This window comes from Phalacrocorax carbo, chromosome 3 (genome assembly GCF_963921805.1).
Source record: "Phalacrocorax carbo chromosome 3, bPhaCar2.1, whole genome shotgun sequence".
NCBI classification, from domain to species: domain Eukaryota; kingdom Metazoa; phylum Chordata; class Aves; order Suliformes; family Phalacrocoracidae; genus Phalacrocorax; species Phalacrocorax carbo.
In genome coordinates, this window is record NC_087515.1 from 65,154,086 (window position 1) to 65,181,543 (window position 27,458).

The window sequence follows — 27,458 nt, forward strand, 5'->3', positions numbered from 1 at the left end:
CCAGGGACGGAGACTCCGTAGCCTCTTCCCACGTTCAAACACACTGTTTAATGCAAAGGAATGGGAAAATCAGACATCTGAACACCCAAAGGTGTAGCACGTCGGCCTTCAGCTTCCTCTGCAAAACAAAAGGGGGTACAACCGCATCGCATCGCGCCGCCCCCCGCCCGCCTCCACGGCCCCCCGCGAGACCCCCTCTGCCCCGCGCAGTGCTGCCGGCCCGACTCCTCCTCCTCCTCCGACTCCTCCACTCCTCATCCCTCCCCTCCGCGCCCCGTCCCGCCCGCCGGCGCTCGGCTCCTTCCACCTGCGCGGCGGCGGCGGGGCGCCGGGAGATGTGAGCCCCATGGGGGGCGGCCGGCCGCGGCGGGGGGCGGCCTGGCTGCTGGTGCTGCCGCTGCTCCTGCCGCCGCCCCCCGCAGCCCACACAGGTAGGTGGCGGCCCCGCCCGCCCCCGCGGCGCGTTGTCGGCCCCGTGGCGGATGCGCATCCCCCCCCCGGGCCGGGGCTGGGGGCCGGGGCCGGGGCCGGGACCCCCGCGCCGCCGGGCCCCCGCGGGGCCGGCAACGCGCTCGGTTACCCTGGCGCGCCGGGCGGCCCCGGCAGGCGGGCTCGTCCCGCCGAGCCGAGCCGTGCTGAGCCGAGCCGAGCTGAGCCGAGCCGAGCTCCCTGTGCCTGCAGGCGGCCCGGGGGGCGGCTTGTGCCGCCGCCGGTGGGGCCAGGGCCGGGGCGCGGTGTGCCGTTCGTGTTAGACAGCAGTGCCTTTATTTCATGTTCGTGTTTCTGGCCTCCAGTACTTAAGTGGAAGAAGGGACTGGATATTTCTGTAATGTTGCTTCGTCTTTTTCTTTTCTCCATAGTTACGCTGGAATTAGGTTTTGCAAGCCGTACCTCAGTCTGCCTTCAGCTGGAAGTTGATAGTGTGCTCTTGAAGTAGCCCTTGTTGTATGCGTCGGGGTAATTCCCCAAATATCTTAGGTGTTCGTGTCTTCATTTGTGCTTGACAGTCGCCAAACCCAGAGGTCCTACCAGAGCAGTCAAGAGATGGATTAACACAAAAGGCAGGACGGGTTTTTGGCAGAGATGTTCAGCTCATGTGCCAGTTACCTGAGCGGCTCCCATTCCCTTCTCCCACCTGTAGACCAGAGCACTCCTCCGGTGGCAGCCACGCATCCAAACACAAGGAGACAGAGGGAGCAGAAAAGGTGGGAGCAGCAGCAGTTTAGGGCACAAGCCATAATGGTACCAAGTAGGAACGAGCTTGTAAACCGTAGCTGCTGACTGCGTGTGCGTGGTGGGTCCCCTGCTGCTGTTAAAGGCATCACATGCGACTTTTTTTTTTTATATCCCTTGAGTATAAAAGTGGGTCAGGTGTTGCACAGATCAGTAGATTTTCAGAGAAACCTACTCTTGTCTTCATGCTCTTGTTCTCTGCTGCAGGTGTTGCCTCCAAAATGAAATACGTAAGGCCAGAGTCTGCTCCCATTTAAATCCACAGCAAAACTTCCAGATCCTGTGGGAGCTGGGTGGTAGTAAGGACTGTCCTTCATATCCTGAATGCTCTTGAGTAGCGCTAAGTACCGTGTCTCAGTTAAATCTTTTGACTAACTACTCCACTATGCATCAGTGATTTCAAGTGGCTTTCAGAGGCACCAATGCCAGCTTCCTTTTAGGTAACTGACCATGTTAGTTTCATCTTATGTAAGACCACTGATTATCAGTGCAAGCGTTTTGGAGAATCTGTATAACTGGCATTCAGTCGCCTTTTTTTTAAAAAAAAATTTATTAAACTGGTTTTGTTTCTAAAGAAGGTTTAGTAACATATTGAGGGGGTTATGTTGGTTTTGCCTAATGGCTGTTCAGGGGAGAAGGGAATCTGCACATTCCTGAGGTTTTAGCTGGACGTGATTTCAGTTTTTTGTTGACAGCAATACCAGCGTGGGGGGGAGAGCTGTGCCTTTCACTAAAAGCTTAGAGCTTCCATTTTCACCTCTTCAGCATGAGACAGTAGAAATTGTTTTAAGTCAGCCTATCGGTATTCTGCTAATAATGGGAAAAATTCTGTGAGGTGCAGAACTGTCATAGCAGTGCTCCTGCTCTTCCTCCGAAGTGAAGTGATATGTAGAGGAGTCTGTCTGGGTACTTTCTTCCAACAGAAGTGCCTTGGGTTGCTGGTTGTCCTGAAAATACTGCAGGTATCCTGAGGGCTTGATCTGGTGCTGGAATATGAACAGACTCTACAGGAGCCCAAGCGCCACAGAAGGCAGTTTTACAGCTGGACTTCACAGACTCGAGCTCTTGCATCTTACAGGATCTGTGCTGTGTCCGTCCCTTTGGGCTGTCTTGTTGAGCTCGAGATTTAAGCTTCATATCATTTAAAGCAGTTGTAGTAGGACCTCTGCAAAACACCTTTTGTTTTCACTGTGTTGTGTTAGTGGGTACGATATTTTTCTTACAGGCTATCTGAGCATTACCTGGTTTTGCACAGGACAAAAACTTTACTTGCTGCTGAACTCCAGTGGGATTTGCATAAATTGGTGTTTCACTCACTGTTTAGATATCTGTACTCTAGAACAAATTAAAAAGCTTGGTAAATGCAAAATGGAAAAGCAAGTGGGGAAAAAATGGAAAATCCATTGTTTAATCAACAGGATCAAGAAATGAAGCGTGTTGTTCTTTACCACATGAAAGAGTTTAGCAATTTTTGCATGCAACTTCTAAGCATAGGAAGGAACATCCTGAATTTTGGAAGTAGTAGAATCTCAACTTATTAACTTACCAAGGTCCATCTTAAATCCTTCCCCATACTCCTAGTGGAGATTTTCTTTATTCTGAAATTAGAGAAACCTTTATGTTTGTAGCCTGTAAAGTCCAGTCTCTGTCTTGTAGATCTATATAGGAAAAAGAGAATGCAACAGATTTTACAGTATATATTATACTGAGGAAAGGAAAATGAGCTTGAATGCTGTCCTGCAAAAATAGGAGCTTTCTGATATATTTAAGGCGTGCTTACTATTTTTGTTCAGGCAAGGCATGTGATTTTGAAGCAAATCTCTCAGTCATTTCACTTATTGTGTTTTTGTCTGTATTGTGGCAAGTCTTGGAACTGGATTTCTTCTGGATGAAGCTGTCTTGGAAGATGTGCTCTATCAGCATATCTAATGCACGTAGAGCTAGTCCAATGTGAAAAAGAAGAAAACCTGAAATGTGCATAGTGTAGGCAAGCTTTTCTCAATACCGACATTTTCTTGTAACAGACCTGCCCATACTGGGTTGCGTTACTCACTAACGTAGACATAGCCTCAGATCCCACTAGATTTGGTATGTGGCTATACCAACTATGTTTCTTATGATGGAACCTTGAAAGCTTCCTCCTTTTAATGTTCTCTAATAGTTGGATAAGTTGCTTGGTCTGATTGACACACCTGATTTAACTTACTTGTCTTTCATCTTCCATTTTTGCTAATAAATAGATCTACATTTTGAGAAGTCACTTCAGGCCTCCCTTTACGCGAATTTCAGTATATTTTCTTTCACAGTTACTAGAGCGCTGAAATGTACAAAACAACCCTTTTGATCAAGATGTTTTTCTGGGAAACAGAAAATAAAAGGATAAAAGTGGTCACGGTATGGGCTTTGAAGTTAAGCCATCGAGCTGGAGTTCAGGGACCGAACTGATGCCCAGACTTATTTTATCATGTTAGAACCATCCAGAAGGCAGGCAGTATTCCAGTGCTAATAACCCCATGTGCTTTCCTTCTTGCATACCCACAGTGAATCCTTGAGAAGGCTTCCTGATGTCAGCATACACGCAGTGCTTTAAAAACTTAAAGTCCCTGTGCTGCTCCTAGATCCAAGAGGAGGGGAGAGACTACTGTTTGCGATTCACTCCCCCCAAAAACTGGGAGAGCAGAAGCTACTTGCCCAGCTTGTTTTGACAGAAACAAAGCCTGAATAATGGCATTTATTTGTTTGTTTGTTTATTTATTAATACAAGGTCTTTGATCACCAGCCATAATTGTGAAGGACCAAGTGAAATGCTTGGCTCTGAGTTGAACAGTGCTGAGGTATTGACACAAGGTGATTTAAGGTACATTTTGGATCTGAGAAGAGGCTGATCTGTTGCATTGATGCAGCCAGTAGGCATTAGCTAAAGTATTAAATAGTGTACTGAAATGCCAGATTATTTCATGTATAAGGCATGCAGTGTGCACGTAATCAATAGGCTAATCGCCCTGTGGATATACTCTGTGATGTCTGTGACCTGGGAAGTTTATAGGTTGCACTTGAAGTGATGGCTGTACATTACCCAAACGCAGTAAGAACTCACAGAAAATGGATGTCTTTGGTTAGCTAAATGTTTCAAAGAAGAAAAAAATATGTTCATGCCACAGTAGACAAGAGAAAAGCAGTTAGGAAAAATATTGTAAAATATGATGATTTTTGAACCCTCAGAAAACTTGACAATTTTGTGTATGGAGTATTTTGTATTACCTAGTATATGTCTATATACTCAGCAGGATTGAGCTGCATTTGTGGTGGTGATAATCTGTATGTTTACTGGAGAGGGCATTAAGCTTCAGTAATAAGAGTGGAAGTATATGGGAGGACTGAGCTTGTGTTTTTATTGTGCTGTTTCCTGGCTCTGCCAGCATGAAGGAGAAAAGAATAAATGTAACATAGTAATAAATAAAAAGGAATATTGGCATAAGGAGAGCTACAGTATATGAAGAAGGAGTGTCATGTTCATATAGTCGAAAGGCTCATCCTTATTTTCTTATCTCCAACTTCCAATCTCATGCCAGGCTGTTTCAGCTGATGCTGCGATCTGAGCCCGCTTGGTTGGCTTTGCTTATGATTTCCACAACTTGGCAAATTCTTATTGCCTGTTAATTAGGAATGGAAATGGTTAAAAGAGGTAGTTCATTCTCTATAGAGAAGCTCCGAATGCCATGGGATTTGTGGTTAAAGTCCACAGCTTAGACGGGCGTTGCAGTTCGCCATGCAAACACTCAGGTTCACCGGTCTAGTTTATAATCTTACCATTCCATGGCTGTTGTTCTCTAGTGGCCTTTATAGCCTTAATTCCAAGAGAAGCAAGTGGTTAGGATTACTCAAGTAATTTGTGCATGGTTCCAGTTTGTTTATTTTTATAGTTGTGGCTTGCACAGATGGATTTCTGCATGTTGATTTCTCTCCAAGAAGTGGTGTTGATTATCTATAACTACAGGATTAATAGCTAAGAGAGAGAAAAATCGGCCTTTATGAGGCAAACAAGAGCTCCCATATTTTAAGAAGCTTAGTTTTGTAAGAGCCTGAACTCTGGAAGCCAGGCCCATCTTTAGTCAAAAATGAAGTTTTATTAGAGAGCTGTGTTTAAAAGGTGTACAGATCTGTTTGTTCTCTATGCTTGGGGTACCAGTAACTTGCAGATTTTATCTGCTACTTGTCCTATCTTGAAAAAAAAGTACAGTAAAACTAGATAAATCAGAAAGAAATTGAAACAAGTTGTAGGACAGGAGGTATGGGACAGTTTACATATGAGGAGATTAAGTAACCTACATCCCTTTCTCATGGAAAACAGATGACTTCTTGTGTCTGCCTGGCTACTGCAAGGGTATTGTAAGGTCAAAGGGACAGGAGGAAGACTGTAGTTACTTCTTCCCTCTTTGTACTCCAGCACCTTGAGTTAAATTTCACCTGATAGCTTAGCTGTTTTTCAACCTTCCATTTTGCACTCCAAATTCTGTGATGGGAACAGGAATGTGTCCAAAGAGAAGTAAGAGAAGACAACTGTTGCTTCACTAAGTGCGAGGAGCTTACATGCTGTTACCAAGATGTATATGTTTGAGATTAATCACACTCCGTGCATAAAAACACACACAGCTCTTAGATGAAAGGGGTTAATTTATTTCCTACTGGTTTCTTAAAGTCTGGAGGGAGCAGTTGAACTAGGATTTATTATTGCGTCTGCTTTGCGCAAGACTTCACTTCTCTTGGCTTTCCCTGTCTTTTCTGAAAGTACATCAATAACCTGCCCTTAGCGGGGTACAGTAGTCAAAATAGTGAAGTACAGGATGTGGCTCAGAAACACTGAAAACTGGCTGAGGCACGCCTAATTGCTGACAGGGCTTTTTCCCCCACTGTAAGAACGTAGCAGACAGACAGAAATAGACCTGTTCAGTTCTCTGAGTCTGAATCAACTTGCAGTAGCTCAAACATGGCTGAGAGCTAGCTTCTCCATCAGCCCAGGCGATGGTCAGGCTCCTCCTGACCTCATCAAAGTGTGTTGGCTGTTCCCTTGAACGTTGGCGAGACTGCGCTGTCCTTTGGATCCAGTTGTGTGTGTTACCACCTTTAACACCACTTCTGAGGCAGTCTTTCATAACGTACATGTAAAAGACGTAGATGATTATGATTAATAACTTCCTCTGTACTGCAAAATCACTTTAAATCTATAGGTGGGTAACTGAGTCTGAAATTCATGACTGGTGGTTTTAACAAAAAATGCTTATTGAGTACAGGAAAGATAGTAAAAATACTACTATATCTATAATTAGATACTGACTTGTTCACATCTGAAATTACCGTGGGACACTGAACAGTCATATGGTGCCTCAAAACACACCAGCCTGCACCTGACAGGAGACCAACAGAAATGGGTGGGTACCCCAGGAAACCTTCATTTCTTGTGAGTTCTCTATAGGCAGCTGCTTCTGAAAGGCGCTTACACCCTTGATCATCATAAATGTGGGGCACAAGAGGCAAAAATAATTCTGAGTGCTTCAAGTAGCAGAGATGCTCAGCAGGCTGCCTCACATCTGTTGGGGTATCACCAGCCAGTCTCCAGCACCATGCAAGAGATTAAACCTAGGACCACGCTGGCTGTTCCACAGGGTGAACTTGAAATTGCATCTTGCCATTTGCAAGAACTGGCTGGGGACTAGAAGTAGGCCGTTTATGATCATTCGAACAGGGGTGGCTGTGTGACTCCATCAGCCCGACTGCCTGAGAGAGATGAGGCATTGCAAGCTTGTTAGGAGTGCTGGTCCTTCCTCTCAGACCTTGATGCAGAAGGTGGTGTTTGACTTGCGGCTTTTGAGGATTGCCTTTCCCTCAGAAATGAAGGAAGCGCTCATCCTCTGTTGGCACTACACTCAATTTCCTGCCTAAGGGATAATGTGGATTCAGAAGAGGGGATTTCGCTAATTAAATTAATCTGGACTCCAAGAAAAGCAAAATCCCTTCTCTAGGCAAGCCATCAGTAGGTCAGAGAGCAAGGAGCAACACCTGTTAGGCAATAAAGATAATGCTGTCGGCTCTAATTGGACTGTTGTTGCCTAATAGATATTAGCCAGCACTAAATGATGAAAGCAAAACCTAATTTGTAATCAGTTTATGTATAAAAAGAATAGATATTTTATGTAAGGATGGATTAGGAGTATTCCAAAATGTGGGGTATCAGGATTCGGCTGTCTAGCATAATTTTTACAGTATTTCAAGCAGAAAGCTTACTTAACCCTTGAGTATTTTGAAAAACAAATGTCAGAGATATTCTAATTAAGCTTTCATTTTCTTGGCTTTTGGGTTGTGGTTGATCTAAGTAGTAATAAATTAGTAATGCTAAACATGTTCTAGGGAGAAAAGAAAACCCTCAAAACTAAATGCTGGACAGTTGGGATATTTTTAATATTTTATGTAATTTAAAAACATCTGTTTTAGAAAGCAGCTATTGTGTCATTAAATTGTGTCAACAGTGGGCTTTTAAAATCAATTTAGTTTTTTTGGAATGCAAAAACTTTTTTCAACTTAACAAAAACTCACTGACTTTGGTAATTAAAAAAAAAAAAAGAACCAACCAACCAACCACAAACACCTCTGATGGATTATGACTGCGAAAGCCTTGAAGGGGTTGTAAATAATTTTAGACAAGCACACCTTGAATTTCACTCACCTTGTTTCAGGCCAGTATTGATCGCTCAGAATTAATAGAAAACATACCTACAGTAACTTTCTCTTGTTGGAGTGCGTCAAGGAAAGGTTTTGCAGCAGAGCATATTTAGGTAGTTTGAGCTCTACTATTGCACTTGCGAGCCTTCAATACAGTGGGAAGAAAACTGAGTTTATTTCATTTCAAGTTAGCAAAAAGGAAGGGATGTCAGCTGCCACGGCCCCCTCCAGCTGTCTCCTAGCAAGCCTTCAATGGCCTGGGAAGACTTTCTGCTTTCTGAAGCTGGGTCTTTCTGGACTGAGTCTGAAATGTTCTTTGACCAACGTTCTCTGTAGGAGCGTTTTTGTAAGTTAGGGTATTGTTTGGATAAATAAACACAAGGCTTCACACGGAGGAGGAGAGTGTGTCAGGGCAAGCTGCAGCTTCAATCCCCCTTCTGCATCTCTGCATTCTTTGGGCTGTATTTCCACTCACGCTCTTTTTCCCCAGATAACCTCCAGGGGTTCACTGGTTTCCAATGGCAGCCTGCCTATTTCTTCAAAAACAAATCCCCCATGCCCCAGTCTCATCCTTCACTCACATTTCCCCATCTCTTCTCTCATGCTTTTCTGCCTGCTCCACCACCTGGTTTACATTTAGTCTTATGACTCTCTTCCTGTCCTCGTCTTTCTCTCCCCTTGCCCTTTCTGAACAGGGAGCAATGGGCTCCTGTTCTGGGAGGGCAAGAGTGTGCTTTGTGGTTAGCTCTTGAGCGCTGTTATGACTCGAACAGGAAATCACCTCCGTGCTCCTCCCCACATTCCCACCAGCGCTGCTCGAGTCAAAGGGTTTTGCTAGCGTGGCTTCGTACCCAGCGGTCCCAGAGCCCCAGCAACCCACCAGGAGAATGGCAGCTAAGCTGTAATGATGACTCCTCCTCATTATCCAGCCTGTTGAGTTTGAGTCTAAAAGAACCAACACAGAGAAAAACTTTCAAGCCCGCTTAATGTAGAAAAAGTTAACTCATTTGTTTAAATGATTGCTAAGATAACTAATAGCAGGTAATGACATTTGCTAATGTGTATTCCTGGCTTTGCTGGATTTCCCTTCCTTTCTGTAACTTCTGATCTCCAATTTTGGCTTGGTTCCCGTTTACTGCTTAGTGTACTCCCTTGCATTCCTGCATGGCCAGTGCTAGCTTGCTTGAGGCTGCTTATGTGCCAGAAGAGACAGCCCCAATCCTCTGCTAGCGAGTGCCACCAAACATGATGCTAAATGGACATTTGTTCTGACCGAGTATGACCAAATTTATGTTATGCTTAGGCATGCATTTGAGGGAATATTTTTAACTGAGAACAGCATAACCGTTGAAACAGATGAGCTGGAGGAAGAAAAGAGCAAAAGTTCCTTTAAAAAAATGAAGAGCAGCAGTATAGAAGGAGCAAGTAAGATTTTGCAGGAGTTTGGTGGAAGTGACCCAAAGCTGAATGGAAAGACTAAAGAAAGGACAGTGGCTTACAGCATTGCCAGAAGCGAATGTTTGGTGTCCTAGGTTGCACCTAAATTGCTTGACGCTTCACTGGTGGGTCTAAGCTCCCAGCAGGAAAAGGTGAACTGGGGACTCAGCCTGTTTGAGAGGCTGCCCTCTGACTGAGGTGTGTGAGTGTGGATTAGATCCGTGGCCTTGAAATGGCACCTGCAAATGGTGAGGGATAGGGAGTGTCTGCAATGTTGCCTGTAAATTGAGTGCCTAGCACAGAGTCACTTCCATCGAGGCGCTCCTAAGAACTACTTTCATGTAAGAAAATAAAACAGTAATTGAAGCCAAAGCCTCTGTCATTGTCAGAAAAGGAGTTCCTCTTTTAAATTATTAGATGACTGTAGGGGAGGAGTCACTGGGTTTTACTGCTGTGGCTATTGGGAAAAGCTGTGTTGCAGTAAGGCTCACCTTTCTGCCTTAATGCTTTCCACGTCACCCACTGTCTTAAATTATATCTTACAGTTGTCTAGAGAAACCCTGTGACCTTCTTTGTTATTTTATTTTATTGGATAATTGGGTGCTTGCGCCCTTGTAGCCATGCCACAGTAAAATACAGCAGATAATTGCTCTGCCTGAGAGCGGTGCAGTCAACAGCAGTACTTACACAGGGGGCATTTCTGTGCCAACAGGTTAGCTTTCAGTGGGTCCTCTGCCTTCTCCCCACCCCAGAACTATAGCCAGCGTACATTATAAATATAGATTATTTTTTTTTTTGTATTTGTGTATTTTTTCGCTTTGCAGCTGCTAGGTTACCTAACAAGTAAAAAGTTAACAAATCTGTTCATAGCGAGAGGGCAGAGGTAGCTGCAGCTGTATTTGTTCTGTGGCATTGAGATTAAACACAGTTGTTTGTCACTGAGTTAGGCAGTGGTGCCTCCTAGCAAATAAAAAGCAGGTACACTGCACGGGTAACAGTTGTAACATGGAAATTACGTGTTTCTATTTGTATATACGTATGTGTGCGCATGAGTGGGTAGATAGATATGGAAAACTAAGTTTTGAATATTACCGACTTAAGCAAGGCACATGCCTGGCAGGGAGCTCTATGCGGTTAAAACTGACCACGTTTTTAAACCCAGCAGACACTTTCACAAAGAGAAGATGAGGCACCTGCCATGAAGTTTTTTACTCATGTGACTAATCTCAGTGGCGTCAGTGGGGTTTTTCGCTCACATGTGAAGGTGTTTTGAAGCTAAGTCATGTCTTTTGGGGAGAGTCTTGCAATAGCTTATTCTAAGATCAGGACTTGGCTTTTTTCTTGTGGTGGTAAATATTGCAGGCCTATATTATTACTTTCCTTCCAGTCCAGGTATGCAGAGTCATGAAGGTGTAAAGAGTGATATTTCTTAAGGTTTGATTTACAGCGTTTCCAAAGACAGTAATAAGGGCCCCAGGTTTTTCTATGCAAGAAATAAATCAAGTGACTTGGTTATACTGGGAAGTGATGACAGGCATTGCAGACTACCAATGAGACAAACTAAACCAAGCAAAGCAACATGTCCGACTGATTTCTGCTCTCACGTAGGCCGGTAAAAACTGAAAATACCCCATGTAACACCCATGCCATTAATCCCAGTAAATGGAAATAAAATCAGAATATAACTAGGTATATTGTGTTCTAAGACAAGATACTGAAATAAACAGCTGATGGACATACTTGACCCTTCTCTGACTGATAACCGTGGAACATGCGAGCTCTGTATATGATCTGTTTTCTACGCGTGCCTCCTGATAATACTGAGCATCAAATAGACATGAAGGAGTTTGTTTTTAACTCTTTCTGAAGAAATAGGAGAGTATGGTAATTTTGTTCTTGTTTTACAGATGCAGGATTAAGGAACAGAAAAACTTGCTTGACTTGTTGTAAGGGCAAACAGTAGCATTTAATAAAGGGCCGAGACCAGAAATAGAAACCCAATCTCTGCTTTTGCAGCAAATGGAAAGTTAACGGTCTCAGTCCCTCTGCCTTCCAAATCCCACTGAGCTAGGGGCAGGTGGGAGCATGCCAGCAGTATTGCAATGCTTTAGATCTTGTAAAGATATAGTCTGTGGGTTCTGCGTGCTGAGATTGGCTCATCTGCTGCAGTCAGTGTTTCTGTTTTGAAACTTCATTTACCACAGCAGAAACCACACTGGGAGGAGGGAAATTTAAAAAAAAAAAATATTGACAAAACCCCACCTTTACATGTTACTAGTTTAAAAATATTTTCATGTAAGATAAATGCATGACTTTTAGTACTCTAAAATGTGCTTAAGGTTTATAAATGTTTTTATGCAAGGGTGGACAAATGTCAAAAGGTACAGGGAAACAAAAACTATTCAGAAAACCAATGGAAGTCATTTCCCTTCTCTGTGATGAGCTGGCTGCCTCCAGCCAGTTCAATCTAGTGACTATGGATTAGCCAGATAAGCAATACACATTTTTAAAACTTTTGAAGAAAAAAGGTGTGAAAAGTGAGCTGTTAGGGATGTTTTTACCCATCCTGTACCTGATTCAGCAGTACCCTTGCCAAATTTGTTACTACATAATACGAAGCCAGGTTTATCAGATAGTGTAAGAAGGCCTATCAAAATGGGGCTGGCAGTGACCTTAAGAGATCACTCAGTCCATCCCACTACCCCTAGGCAGAGTCAGCTAAATTAGTGTCATATCTGGCAGATGTTTTTGCCCTTTGAAACATCCAGCAGCCCTCCCAGGTGACCCATCTTCACATGCCTCGCCTCTTCCCACAAGGGGTCACTCCCAATGCCTCCTTTCTTGTTGAAACTGAAGTCCTTCCCTTTTCCTCCTTGTTCGTGGTGGACATGGAGGATAGATTATCCTTCTTGTGTAAAGACTTAGAGTGTTCCCCGCCACCCTTCCTTGGACAAGGTGCATCTTTGATAAGTTTAATTGCTGAGGAAGCAGAGATCAAGGCTGACGGTCTTGTCTGCCAATTCCACTGGAGGGAGGGAGATGCACCCAGTCTGCTCCATCCTAAACAGAGAGATGACCCAACCTATGGAAGAGTTTATCTTCCTCTGCTCTTTGTGACCACTTCAAAGTAGATGCCTCCCTCAGAGCCCAAGTTACCAGAGACAGATCTCCTCCTCATCTGCTGCTGTTTAAGGGCTAGAATTTTTTACATCTTTCCCCTGGAGGTTTTTGGACCGTGCAGTATATACTGTATTCTCCTCCAGAACATTTTATTCTTAAATCTCTCCTTGTTGGGCTTTTTAGTTTTACCTTGTTTTTTAATGAAAAGCCTTTTATGGCTTTTATTCCCAGCAATCTAAGAAAATACCTACATTGTATTTCCTCCTACTTGGGAATTGCAGCAGAAAGTTTGTTTGTGCCTCAATCCCTCCCTCCTTTTTTACATGGAGTGCCTCGTTGCGTTTCTCAGGGCTTGGGCAGGGTTGTGTGACTTCTGGGGTTTTTTTTGTTCTGGGGTTTTTTTTTGGGGTGGTATTTCGGTTTTGTTTTGGTTTGGGTGTTTTTTTTTTCTCTCTCTCTCGTTCCCGGTTGCTTATTATGCAGTTGATGGATTTCCCAAAGTCTCATTTACTTTAATGCTGGGATCTGGTACAAAGAATGAAACTTGATGCATGGATGATTTCTCATAGTCCATGTAATGCTGTTTTTGGCTTGTTCTTAGTAGCATGCACATGAGTGCTTTAAGACCTTCTCCATTTTACTGAACAGATGTAGGAAATTTTAAGAAATTCTTCACTTTCTTGGGTGGCTTCATCTTTACATTTGGATTAGTTTCACCTAAAGCAGTTGCAGCGGATGTTTATTTTGGGGGAAATCAAAACCTTTTGTTTTCTAGGTTCTGTCTCTCCCACTTGGAAGAAAATGTTAGAGTAAAGCTGATTCCTGGAGGTTTCTTTCTGCTGCTTTCACATCCCCTGGCATCCTGAAACTTTTTTTATTTCATTATTACTGAGTCTATAGTTTGAGCTCTTACAAGATGACTGTCACTGGGCATTTCTGTGTCCAAGTGTTCAAGGAAATGGCACTTTCTTTGTAAATAAATAAGCTTGCCCTAAGGACGATACCTGACGAAACTTGTTCTCTGACAACAAAAAATGTGAAAGTTACTGAACGCTAGCTAACTGCTAGAAATAAAAGAAAACAACATTAGAAATACCCTCCATAAACAGCTTTATGATCTGAATATACAGGTGCAGGCGTATACTGGAGTTTGTTTGGAACATGAACATACAGCTAGAGGCTTGGAAAATGCAGAATTTCCACTGTGACAGTTTAAAGTAATTGATCTCTACAGAATTGCGAGGAGATTGTTTTAATAAATGTATGGAAGATAAAAGCTTTTACTGTTTGGCTCAAAGACATCTAGAAGTCAGCAAGTTAATCAGGAAAGTGGTGATGACTTACAAAAGCAACCATACGTTGCATATACAGGAGGATGAACACTATCACTCTAGTAATAGTGAAATATGCTGCAAAAAACCCTTAAGGTCTGCTTGAGGAAGTAACAAAGGTCAAGGACTACTAATTCAGACAGATTCCCACCAGTTGTGTTAATATGCTTTATTTCCCCCTTTCTTTGTCTCTTTTTTCTTATCCTAAGAACTAGAATTGCTTCTCTGGAGGAAGAGCTTAAAGGGTTTTGAAAAGTCCTGAAGAACACAGATTCATTTTTTTCTCTTCCCCATTATGGTCTCGTGGCCACTCGCAACAAGAAGTTCCTTCCCAGCAGCTGCAGCTTCAGGGCTGGTCTCGGGGTTGCTCCCATGGGCACAGCTCTCATGGCAGGAGGTGCTGGGGACTGAGTCACAACTTGGAGCTTGGGGTTCTGCCCCCGGGCCCACGGGCCTCCGTTTTGCAAGCAATTTAGCGATGTGAGCATCTCCATTAAATTTATTGGATTAGGGGTGTGTTTTAGGAAGACATGAAACTGGGTTCTTAAGAGCCCCAGATTTCCTTGCTCATTCATTTCAAAAGCTGATGCAGTGAACAGCTGTTTAGATGAGTGACCTAACAGTAGGTGTTCACTTTTGACTTTCTGGAGAATCAGCATGGTTGATTAAATGATGCTGTGGCTGTTGTGATCATCCAGCCTGATTCTCCAGTGTAAAGTCATACTTCTGTTTGTAATGCTGTGTGTTCAGTATAGTCCACGTGTCTTTTTAAAAATACCTGGTTTGATTTTTAAAAGTCCACTCAGCTACAAGAAGAATTCTGCTGAAGCGCCAAGGATATTTTTCCAGTGTCCAGTGTTTAATTGTTCTGATATTCAAATACCCTTACAATTTTAAAATGTGTGTCTCTTCTAGGCCTAATTTTTCTAGCTGTAGCTTCTGCTCCTTGGATATTTCCATGCCAATGTCTGTCATAAATGGCAAAGCCATTTTTGCTGGAGAAAAAACACATTCATACAGATGAAATTTTGGACTGCCTAGCTAGGGACACTTTTGAAAGAAAAGCTGAATTTCCATGGCCAAAAACCTTGTGCTTTTAATGATAAGAAAGGCAGTATGTAGCATTTTGTGGCTTACTTAAAAGTAACTGTCTCTTTTGGTTAACTTGGAAGCATATGTATTTGCAGATTCTTAGTGTATGTTGTTCCTTTCTTATTTTCTTTCTCAGGAGAGTTGTGTTGTTCTTTGCCTAACCCTAGGAATGTCCATTTTGAATCTATAAACATGAAGAATGTCCTTCACTGGTCAGCACCAGAAGGCACAGGAGATGGAGTACTCTACAAGGTGAAGTATTCAGTGTAAGTTGGCTTGTTTATTTTATGCCCCACTGACTTTTATTTTAGCATTTTAAATAATAATTTAGAAAATCTTTATGCAAGATAGGGCTGGTAAAAAGTAAAGAAAGGAAAACTAAAATGAGGGTTAGGCTTAAGCAATAGGGTTTTTAATTTTTACTTCTGGTACTGCTTATTTCAGATCCAGTTAAAAAAATGTATAAGGAGACTTTCTTCCTATTAAGGAAGTGTAGGATGCAACATGGAAGCTTTTAGGGTCATTCCTGAGGAATGAGACAGAAGAACAAAGGAGGACTGTGCTGTGGATTGGCATCTGTACACATTAGCCTTCTGTACACATTTAAACAGGTCTTGAAATGTAGTATTTAATAGACTGTTAACAGCACCCAGTGTTTTGTTGGTCTTTTCTAACAGATCCAACTCCCACAGATTTCTTCTGATCCCACAAGCCTTTCTAGGAGAAAATCCACTGAAGTTATCAAGTATTGAGAAAAACAAGTAATGTGATTGGAATCAGGCCCTTCTGTTTTCAAGGTCTGCACCTTTGTAGGGTATCAGGAGGTTGAGTGAGGACTATAATCCATTTCCTTTATTCCCACCGAGAGATCACTGGGTCATTCTGCAGGACAGTGCTGGAAGTTTAGCTTATAAATAGGCCTAGCATTGTAGTCATGGATGATGTAATGCTCCCAGTCTTTACCTCTAATATGAACGCTTCCCTCAGTCTAGTAATTTTTTCATGACACTAAACCAAATTGAGATCTCCAGAAGTTGCCCGTAACTTGTACTGGCTACTAAAAAAAGCAGGAAGTTGCTTCTACAGTCAGAGACTGCAACCTCTTTTGCCCAGATCTTGCTCGTTGTGCTAACAGAGGAGCAACATAGTCCATCTGCTAGAAGAGGGGACAGTGCTCAGTAATTATGGAATGAATGATAATTGCGTAGAACGTAAAATGCTCAGAAAGCACTGGTTACCCTGACTCTGCAGGGTCAGCTCGTCCACAGGAGAGTGTGTAGTCATAGCCATCTCTCACACTGAAGACAAAAATATTCATATGTACTTCTGCCTGCTGAGAGAGCAAGGTCTTGAGCTAGGTGGAAAATGCTGGTGAGTGATACTGTCCTGCAGTCATGCAGAAGCTGCCACATGCCCTTGCTGATTAGCAACCAAAGGGGAATTCTTTTCAGCATAATGTGAATTTGAGGAGCAGGAGCTTCTGAGCAAATCCAGGCAGGAATTTTCCATGGAAACCTTGGTTTCTTCTACTAGTGTGTAAGACTTCGTCAATACTGAGGCATTGTTGGTGGCACGTATATGCCCCTTTTCCAACTAGAAGGGTTTTGAAGTTCATTGTATTCCAATGGAATCTTTCTTTTAAACAAGAAATAGAAGTAAAAGTCAGTGATGAGTACTTTTCTGTCCACTCATCTTGGCGACCCTGAGCATCATCTGTTTCCATACACCAGTGTGAGCCACTGACCATTTTGATGGAACTCTTTGTCTCTATATGAGTAGTTATTCTGACTCTGTTATCCTGTGGTTAGAATTTAAACTAAAGCTGTGGAGGCTGAAGTTGAAGGATCTCTGGTCCATGTAAGCAAAACTGGACTTAGATTGATATCAGTAATATGCCAGTTAGTTCCATGTGGCCTCTTCTGGATACAGCCTACTCTCATTTATTTTTCATTAAAAACTTGTGGAAATCTTGTGTTTTATCTCAGTTGAAGTTGGGAATTCCTTGAAATTGCAGATTTCTGCAAAACAAGCAAACTTCTATCAGTTGCAATACCAGTTTCTGTGCTATATTATCAGGTGACTAATATCATGGCAATAGCTTTTGTACAGCTCCTTTCTTTTTCTTTTTCAATGTAGATATGGTGTTGGCAAATGGATTAGAAAGGCAGAATGCAGGAATATCAACAGAACATGGTGTGACCTCTCTGGTGAGACCTCTGACTACGAAGAACAATACTATGCAAGCGTTAAAGCCTTCCTAAATGGGATGTGCTCTGACTGGATGGAGACCACACGATTCAACCCTCTTACAGACAGTAAGGAAAGCTAATCACACAGCCAGATGTTCAATGGCCTTCATTAATATTGTGTGCTAGGACTGCATGTGCTGTCATAGCATATGGTATTCTGATTTTAACATGGGGTTAGATTTCTTTTTTCTTTTTTGCAGTTGTTTCACATTTATGCTTTTGGCAGCAGTAATTGAAATAATCATATTAGAATTTGGATGTATGTGTGTTATATATACAGTCTTATATATACCGAATACTCTTCTGCTATGGTAAAGCTTTACTTAAGGCAAATGAAAGCTGTGGCACATCCACAGTATAAAGAACTCTGGTTTTGAAAATGCTCTATTAAACCAAGCAGCAATCATACTCTAGAGCACAATATCTCTTATCTGTGACAGATAATCTGAGAACATACTGGTAATTTAGCTTGTTTTAGCAAATTGAGTTTCAAGGTTGTTTATCCTGCAAAGTCACCGGAATTCCTAGGCAAAATTCCAAGTCAGTGTTCACCTTCTCACTGTAAAGATCCTCTTAGTTATCTGATAAAATAATTTTCTACCACTACAAATTAATTGCTTAAAGCCCTACTTAGGCTCCCCAAAACACTACGAAAGTTTAATATCATCCACTTCAAGAAAGTACATGGTCAAATCAGTGTGGCTCTGCTGCGTTTGACTGCCTTTTGTAAATGTTCATTTTTCCAGCTAAAATTGATCCACCCATGGTAAGTGTATCTTCTACTGAGAAATCTATTTCAATCATTCTGACTGCCCCTGAGAAGTGGAAGAGAAGTCCTGAGGGAGAATCCATATCTCTGCTTCAAGTGTATCCTGGCCTGCAATACAACGTGTCTGTCCTCAACAAAAAAACAAAGAAGCGGGTAAGCTTTGACAAGACTGTAGAACTGCACCAGTTAAATCTGTGCTCTGTGCTTCCTGAAATGTGCTTTGCCCATAACAGCAAGAATCAAAATAAAATTCACAGCCTTAGAAATTGTAGGATCATTCAGGTTGGAAGGGAGCTCAGGAGATCTCTAGTCTAAAGTCCTGTTCAGAGGAGGATTGGCTGTGAGCTCAGGCCAGGTTGCTTAGGGTTTGTCAAGCTGCATCCTGAAAACCTCCAAGGATGGAGACTGCACAACCTGTTCCACGGCTCAACTGTCCTCTCAGGAGGTAAAAGGTGTTTCTTTATATCCAATCTGAACCACTTATGTCCATTGTCTCTCATCCTCCCACCATTCAGCACTGTGAAGAGCCTGGCTCCGTCTTCTTGATGGGTCGTCCTGGGGGCTGCTGTTAGGTCCTCCTGAAGCCATTTCTTCTTTCCCAGGTGGAACAAACTCCAGTTCGTCAGCCTCTCCTCACAGGGCAGTGGTCCAGCTCCAGCCATCTTGAAGATCCTCTACTAAATCCACTCCAGTTTGTCAGTGTTTTCTGTATCAGGGGAACAAAACTGGACGCAGTATTCTAGGTGTAGTCTGATGAGCTCTGAGTGGAGGGGGTAACCCCTCCTCTCCATCTGCTGCCTCTTCTCCTATTAACACATCCAAGGATGCTGTGTGCTTCCTTTTCTGCAAGAGCATGCTGCTGGCTCACGTTCATCTTGCTGCCTGTCCCCAGTCCTCTTCGGCAGAGCTGCTCCCCAGCCAGTCAGTCTACTGCCAACGCTCACAGTACATCGTGACAAAGGGCATCCTTGCCACCACATCTGAACATCTTCATTCATCTGTCTCTGCAGATTTACATTTCATTAGCAAAGTTCCCAGCATAAACAGAGTAAATGAGGAAGAGTTCAGTGATCAGTTACAAAAACAGTTATTCTTTTCCCATGTTCCAGGCACAATCTCTCTCTGGCAGATCTCTGAATTTCCTGAAAAGAGACAGAAACTTCACACCAAAAAAGGTCACCTTCTGTCAAAGGGGATATTAAAATGCCAAGATTAGCCATTAGAAGGATACAAATGGGGGTTTTGTTTTGGAGGTTTTTTGTTTGTTTGCGTGGGTTTTTTTAATAAAGATGTCTGACATAGGATTACCTTGAACTCAGATCTATATAACACCCATTATTCTAAGGCTCCTATATTTACAGAACATCCCAATTTGAAAGATTTTGTGGAACCGCACTGTGTGCCTTTCATTGGCCTGTGTCAGGACAGGGCTGGAGTGATCCTTTAGCTCTATTGCAAAATCAGTATGAGAATGTGGGCTAGTGGTGGCACACAGTCCTGCTTCCTATAAAGCATGAAATTGTTCAGTAGTGGTAGAAGAATGGTTAAATGGAAGATAAAAATAATCAGAGAGGACATGACCTAATAAATAACTTGAGTCTTGATTGCAGCTGGGGAAGAAAGGATGCAGCAGGCAATTCTTAGAGTATCATTATCCTTTCCTGAAAATTTGTGTGCTAATGACACATTTTAATATATATTATCTTTACTTTTCTGTAAGTGAGGGGGTAAAGGGGGAAAAAAACCACTATTTTTGTCTTCCAGTGGTGGTTCTCCGTCAGCAACAACACCTTGGTCGTGCCTTGGTTAGAATCTGGAACAGCTTATTGTGTCAGTGCACAGATATATGTCACCACACCACTTCTGCATAGTGGGTTCTCCAAAGAATATTGCGTTGCTACTTTGAAAGGTATGTGTAAACTGGCAAACTACAAAAAGAAGATGCAAGTTAGAAAAAATCATAGTGATTGAGTTTGGTTTTTATATATCCGTTCTGAGAATGAAAAGCTAGCATGGCTTCTCCCTTGTCTGTGCATTTGTACTGATGAAAAAATCTTTGCCTACAAAAAAACATATCCAGGATATACTGACTGGAAGGTACGACAGTACCTCTGAAGAAAAGGATCTTCATTCTTTGGGTCTTAGTGAATGGAGAATATTATATTTTTCTCCTTGAATGAGGTTTGGGAGTGGCAGAGCTGAGTCAGTCTGAAGATAGCAACAGAAGAGCCTGAGGGGTTGTTACATCTTTTTAGAATTTAATTTATAATTTAGATAATAATAAAAATTTGCCCTGTAGCTCAAATGTGACTTTTTAAAATATCCTGTAAATTCCTTGTCTAAACATTTGCATCCAAGTCCAAAAAGCAATGTGATGAACGCACATTGCTATCTGAATACATCAAAAAGTTGCTCAGTACAATAAAAACTTCTGTTTTGTTAACAGATAAAACAGCAGATGAGACTATAACAATCGTGTTTGGATATGTTCTGCCTATCATGCTGGCTGTCTTTTTTATTTCAATGACATGCTATTGTGTGCACAGGTATATTCACGTCAGCAAACAGAAACATCCAACAAACCTGGTAAGTGTTCTTTGTTGCTGGATGATGCTCCCAACCTTGGCATTCACAGCAGAGCTGTGCATCTTCCAGGGCTCCGAGTCGGCTGGGAGGAAACCGTGGCTAGCTGTGAATAAAAGCTCTAGTTGCCACTCAGACCAAGAAGAGAATGTCACATTGAGGGTTGTTAAATGCAAGAAAAACAGAGTAATAAGTCAGCAACTGTGTCTAAAAAGACAACAAGATCTGAAAAGATGACCAGAGCTAACGAGGACCAGAACAGAGCTGGTCGTTTGGGAAGAGTCATTGCCATAACCAAGGTCTGAGGTGTGCTGATGCAAGTTCTGTTAGGAAGTCAGCACTCCCTAAATGGAAGAAGCACAGTAGAGATTCAGTGAATAAAAGTTACTAATTGGTTGAAATCAGAAACAAGACGAGAAGATAGTTAAGCAGTCCAGAAACCCCATGATGTTTTCTTGGACTATTACTGGGTATTACATTTTACCATTTCATTGTGATTGTGAAGGATTTAGCACATGTGCATCATACAGATAATTTGATCTGGATTTCAAGAATACTTTCAAATACTGCACTGTTTCCTAACACCCAGAAATGTACCATCAAATGCATTCTGTTATTCAGACAGCCTAAATACACTTCCTGTGTAAAAATGTTTGCAAGTTTCTTAGAGCTGTGAAGTTTGTTAATTTTCAGAAATAACACACAAAGTTAAAGAAACACTATTGATTTCCAGCTCATGAGCCCAGCAGAGCTTTCTCACAGCTACCTCTAAACAAGTTGTTCAACCATAAACATGCAATTACAATAATGAATGAGCACATGGATGTTAATCCAGTCTGTGTGATGAGGGAGGTATGAAGGAGTTGGTTTCAACAAGCTGATCTTTCAGAAGAAATCTAAAGCAGCGCAGAGGTGATAGGAGAAATGTTCACAGAGGGACTGAATGCTTTATGAAGGGTTCAGAAGTAGAGCAGCTACTGCTGCAGTGTGTTCAGGTGTGCACGGAGACACCTCCTGTACCTGACAAGGCAGCAGATTTGTAACAGAATCGGGGAATCACAGAGTGGTTTGGGTTGGAAGGGACCTTCAAAGGTCATCTAGTCCAACTACCTTGCCATGGGCAGGGACATCTGTCCCTAGATCAGGTTGCTCAAACCCCATCCGATGTGTCTTTGATCACTTGCAATGATGGGGCACCCACAACTTCTCTGGACAACCTGTTCAGGTGCCTCACCACCCTCACAGTAAAGAGTTTCTTCCTTATGTCCAATTTAAATCTACCCTCTTTCAGTTTAAAACCTTTGTCCCTTGTCACTACAGGCCCTGGTAGAAAGTCTTCCTCTGTCTGTCTTGTTCTTTATCCTGGGCTGCAGGGCATGGTAGGGGTAGATAGCTCGGTCTCCCTTGAAGACCTAGCAGGACAGAGCTCTTTACAGTCAGAGAACATAAAGGGCTACTTAGTGAAAAATTCCCACTCAACAGCAGACTAAACTCCAACTCCAGGATTCTCTTCTTTTATAAATGGATTATTTATATGTTGGGGTTTTTAAAATGTCCATTGTACTTTTTTATTACTACCTTGAAAGCTTCAATTTTATTTCTCCAGCTCTGGGTTCAGTTTATGTTAGGGTAACAAAAAAATATAGAGTTGGTATTTTAATGATGCTCACTGCTTTTCCCAACCTACAGATTTTTCCACATGGGCACGCTGTGTGGTCAGGGGAAGGTGGAATAAGCAGTTTGATTTGGTCCAGCGCTTCTGACCTGGGGGAGCTTTCAGACTACCTGGTACATAGATTAGTGGTCTTAGTCTTCCATGCAAGCTAGAAAACACTGAAGTGCAGCTTCTGGTTGTTTTTGTATTGCACTTTCCTTTAATGACTGCTCATACAGTATTTATTTCTTTTAGAAATATTACTCATTTCATAAAGATTCCTATTGTTTAATTAGGTGATTTATCATAAAGTCACAAAAGCAGCCTGTGACAGACTGCACAATGAAGGCTCCATACACTGCACTTCAATCCTATGTATAGCTTCCTCTCTGAAAGGAAACCTGATATTACTTAATTCTCTGTAAGCTGTAACTTAACATGGTACCTGAGTCTGTACTTGTGGGATGTGGTTTTGACTGTGCTTCCTCTTCACTGGTTAAAAAAGAGTGGAATAGATTCTGATGTTTTCTCTAAAGTCACTTGTGTTTTTGCTGGTGGAAACAAAACCAGAATTTGACAGAATTGTTCTAACCATTTTTTTGACATGGGGAAGATGAGAAAAGGGAAACCAGAGCTAGTCACTATATAGTTTTACTTTGGATAGAATTAAAAAAGTGGACGCTATTAGCGCTTCTGGAGGTTTATATGATGAACTTCCTTCTTCCCTAAATTGACATATGGAATACTAATAAAGTCTAGCCTAGCCTCATATTTTAAAGGTCTGTAACGGAATAATAGAATAAACTATTTCAGTGGAAAGGGACCTACAATGACCATCTAGTCCAACTGCCTGACCACTTTAGGGCTGACTAAGTTAAAGCATGTTGTTAAGGGCAATGCCCAAATGCCTCTTAACCACTAACAGCCTTGGGGCCTTGACGACCTCTCTAGGAAGCCTGTTCCAGTGTTTGACCACCCTCTTGGTAAACAAATGTTTCCTAATGTCCAGTCTAAACCTCCCCTGGTGCAGCTTTGAACTATTACCTCACATCCTATCACTGGCTACCAGGGAAAAGAGATCAGCACCTCCCTCTCCGTGTGCCCTCCTCAGGAAGCTGTGGAGGGCAATGAGGTCACCCCTCAGCCTCCTTTTCTCCAAACCAGACAAGCCCAAAGTCCTTAGCTGTACTTCATAGGACATCCCTTCCAGCCCTTTCACCAGCTTTGTTGCCCTCCTCTGGGTGCACCTTCACATGCTTCTTAAATTGCTGGGCCCAGAACTGCCCAGAGTATTCAAGGTGAGGCAGCACTGATGCGGGATAATCCCAATTTTGACCGACTGGCTGTGCTGTGTTTGATCCGCCCCAGGATAAGGTTTGTCCTCTTGGCTGCCAGGGCACACTGCTGACTCATATTGAGCCTGCTGTCAACCGGCACCCGCAGATCCCTTTCTGCAGGGCTGCTCTCCAGGCACTTCTCTCCCAGTTTATACTTGCACTTGGTGTTGTGCTGTCCTAGGTACAGAATCGAGCATTTTGACTTGTTAAATAATCGTTGCCCAATGCTCCAATCCATCTAGACCCCTCTGTAAGGCCTCTTGTGCCTCAAGAGAGTCAGCAGCACCTTGTGGTTTGGTATCACCAGCAAACTTGCTAATGGTACATTCAACTCCTGCATGCAGATTGTTGATAAATATATTGAACAGGACTGGCCCTAAAATTGAGCCCTGAGGAACACCACTGGTGACCAGTTGCCACCCAGATGTAGCCCCATTCACCCTTCAAGCCCTGCCCTTCAACCAGTTCTTCAACAACTGCACCAGCGCATCCCTATTAGTCAGGTGACTGTCTTCAGCATGTATCAGTCCAATATTTTCTTTAGACCTCCTCGTGCTATTAACATACTTTAAAAAGCCCTTCTTGTTATCTGAAACAACACTAGCCAGCTTCAACTCTGCATATATGAACCATGACTCTAATCTTCCTGCGAAGCCTGACCTTGCTTCCAGAGATCATACAATTTCTTTTTTCTCTTAAGCTCCACAAGAAATTCCCTGTTCAGCCAAACCCACTTGCTTAGGATTGCCTGTGCTTCTAAAAGGTGGTTCTTAAAGACTGTCCAGCACTTGTGGACCCCTAAGCCCTCAAAAGCAGATTCCCAGGGTACTCTGCTAAATAGTTCCCTGAATAGCTTAAAGTTTGCTCTCCTGAAGTCCAGGGTAGCAACTCTGCTGTCCTTTTTTCTCATTACACTGAAAATTTTAAACTCATCCATTTCATGATCATTGTGGCCAAGACAGCTACCTACCATCACATCCCCCACGAGTCCTTCTCTATTCACAAATAGCAAGTCTAGGAGGGCATCTTTCCTAGTTGGCTCACTGAGTACCTGTGACAAGAAGTTATATCCTACAAACTTCAAGTATTTCTAAGGCCTGCTTGTCACAGCAGTATGATATTCCCCGTTGATGTCTGGGAAGTTGAAACCTCCCATAAGGAGCCTGAAATTTCTCCTAATTGCCTATAGAATAGCTCATCAGTGCTTACTTCCTGGCTGGGCGATTGGTAGTAGACACCCACTATAGCATATCCTTTGTTTTCCATCTTCCTAGTCCTTACCCAGAGGCTCTCCACCACATCACCACTAACTGTACGGGCTGTACAATCAAATCTCTCCGTTACGTACAGTGCAACATCTCCACCTTGCCTGCCCTGCTTCTCCTTCCTGAACAGCCTGTAGCCCTCCATCCCAGCACTCCAGCCGTGGGACTAATTTCACCAAGTCTCACTAATACCAATGACATCCCAGCTCTGGGAGCTGACCAACACTTCCAGTTCATCCTGTTTGTTTCTCATCCCGCTTGCAAGCAGCAAGGTGGTATTTTTATTATACTTAAAATATTTTTTGCTTTCCAGGTATGGCACTACACTGACAAATGCAAGGAAAGGGTTTTCATACCATGTGAAAAAATAGTTGTCAACCTTATCACCATTAACATGGATGAGTACAAGCCGTCTCACGAGTCCAATCATCTACCAGAAGGGAAACGTCCCTGTTATTATACTGTTTACAATGGCACAGAAGGAAAGGATTTGCCTTCAAAAGAAATGCTGGAAACAAAACATTTGCTTGATGTTTCACACAAAGAGATTTTGCACAAAGAGGATATTTTAGCAGAAGGAGACCAAACTGGGAGCTGGCCATCTTATGGCCAGACTGGAACAAAGAATACTTTGAGACAGAAAAATGCAGGGACTGTAGAGTATGAACATGATGTAAGGGCTGAAGATTTCAGTTCAGGTCAGAAAACAGAAGATCTCAGTTTGAAAGAGAAGACCTCTGCCCCTGGGGGACAACTGGGTGAGCCACAGATTGTTCTGGGGGACTTGGTTAATAAGAAAACAGGACAGTCGTATTGCCCCCAGCTAGAGGTGAGGGCAGCAGACCCTTGTTTGGGTCCGAAAATAGAGGAACTTAATTTGAAGATGGTTGATGCAGCAGGTGAGTTGCCAGGTGAGACCCGTATCAACTTGGTGGACTTGGATACTGAAAAATCTGGGCAGACATCCTGTCCTCAGCTGGAAAAAATAGCCCAGGGCCTCACAGAAAAAGAGGGTGAACAGACCATATTAGTAGATTGGGATCCTCACACTGGAAGACTCTATATTCCTACCTTGTCCAGTGTTGAAAATCAAGTGTGTGAAGGAGTATTTAAGTGTGATTATCCTGACAAAGAGGGAATTCTGTCCATACTGTATGAGAAAGAAGTATCTGATGAATCATCAGAGGACCAAGAGATGTACCTCCTGCAATTCAAGGAACAATGGGGACTGCATGTAGAAATGGAAGACTGAACAGTAATTTTCTAAAATATTCTAAAATGCAAAATCTTGTTTCCTTTGCCAAAGAGAGTGATGGTTTCAGCGGAGAAAACACATCTTATTGTATTGAAGTTTTTGGAACCATCACAGCTGAACAACATATTCATGATATGTTATTTGTAACAGTTTCCAGACATGATGTAAACGGTTTCAGCTCCCATCTTAAACCCCTCAGGTAAAAAATTATGGTTATGAGAGTCTTTACTTTGAAAATGTATATATATTTTTACAGAAGATGCTGTTAGGATTTTCACATTGTAATTCCTACCCAAACAAATTAACAGCTTTTAAAAGCAGTTATTTTTAGCAAATAAAAAGCAATAATATGACATTTTGCTGGGCTATTTCATGTATCTTGACATTGACACAATGTAGTCTTTCTAGGTCCCGTCCCCGTCCCATCCCCCTTCTTTTCCCCCGCTTTATATGTAATGGTTTGAGCTGACTTTTGTGGACATTAAGGGCATTCCAGCAGTAAATATTTTGTTTCTGTTTTATAAACATTCTTCTACTTGATGAAGCTCTTCTGTATTTCTCTTGAAAGACTGGTCTGAGGTCCCGTCCATACTGCGTCATGCAGATACGCAGCCAGCAACAATTCTTTTAGAAGGTGTGCCTGCAGGCTCAACAGACCTAAGGGAGAAGAAAGCAAGCATTACTCTTATTTTAAACTGGGGGAAAATGTGGCACAGAGGGGTTCAGTGAAACGCCTATAATCTTACTGGACAGACCGTGTCTCACAGCCTTAGACAGAGTACGGCGCCTGTATGACTCATGCCCTGCAAGTGTTTGTTCCTCTCCGACGACTTTAACGTCAGGCTGGCGTGACTAGCTCAGACGGAGAAGTCTGCCCCAGACACACCGCTGCTTCTGCAGGCACATCCCGCTTGCCATGGCAGACCCAGAAAATGTACCTGTGGGCTTTCTTATCTGATGTCCTGACCAGGACTTCTGATGCAAGTTCACTTTTTCTCCATGTCATGTGATATTTATTTAGGATAGTAAAGTTACAGGATATTCTAGAAATTACTTACTAGGGCAGGTAAAACTTTTTGAAGTCTTTCTGACGCTTTTCTACTTAATGGACTTTTTTTTTGAACACCCAAAAAGAAAAAAACCAAGCCAACCACACATTAATGATTTGTTTGGTTTTGAAGAGGAGAAGCAAAAAACAGAGAAAAAACTTTTCGGTGATGTTTAAAATTTGTACCTCCAAACTAGGTACATGGGTAGGTGTATTTTTGAAGGAAGACGCTTACCAATATCTTTTCTCTCAGGTAATGTTTTTGTTGCATGACCTTGGCATTGACTGTAACTATTCATCCTCTGAAATATTTCAGTTGTAGTCATAGACTTTAAAACCAGAAATGATGGTAAAATATTTCATGCTGA

The 27,458-nt window shown here is 42.5% G+C and overlaps 1 protein-coding gene across 3 annotated transcripts; it reads left to right on the forward strand.

Moving 5' to 3' along the window:
- Positions 1–235: 235 nt before the first annotated feature.
- IL20RA (interleukin 20 receptor subunit alpha) lies at positions 236–27,458 on the forward strand. Of its 3 annotated transcripts, none has more exons than XM_064447186.1 (7): positions 236–431; positions 15,067–15,196; positions 17,067–17,245; positions 17,926–18,101; positions 19,713–19,857; positions 20,395–20,534; positions 25,101–27,458. In XM_064447186.1, the coding sequence occupies exons 1-7, from the start codon at positions 347–349 to the stop codon at positions 26,037–26,039; spliced, it is 1,794 nt and encodes a 597-aa protein (XP_064303256.1). In that variant the 5' UTR covers positions 236–346; the 3' UTR covers positions 26,040–27,458. The 3 variants fall into 3 exon arrangements, with proteins under 3 accessions (XP_064303256.1, XP_064303258.1, XP_064303257.1); XM_064447188.1 differs by having other exon boundaries at positions 346–431; positions 15,098–15,182; XM_064447187.1 differs by having other exon boundaries at positions 352–431; positions 15,098–15,196.

Excerpts from the sequence above, each read along its gene's own strand:
- IL20RA (XM_064447186.1), top strand. The coding sequence starts at position 347 with ATGGGGGGCGGCCGGCCGCGGCGGGGGGCGGCCTGGCTGCTGGTGCTG. Across the intron at positions 432-15,066 it reads GCCCCCCGCAGCCCACACAG|GAGAGTTGTGTTGTTCTTTG; the intron begins GTAGGTGGCGGC and ends TTTCTTTCTCAG. Across the intron at positions 15,197-17,066 it reads TACAAGGTGAAGTATTCAGT|ATATGGTGTTGGCAAATGGA; the intron begins GTAAGTTGGCTT and ends TTTTCAATGTAG.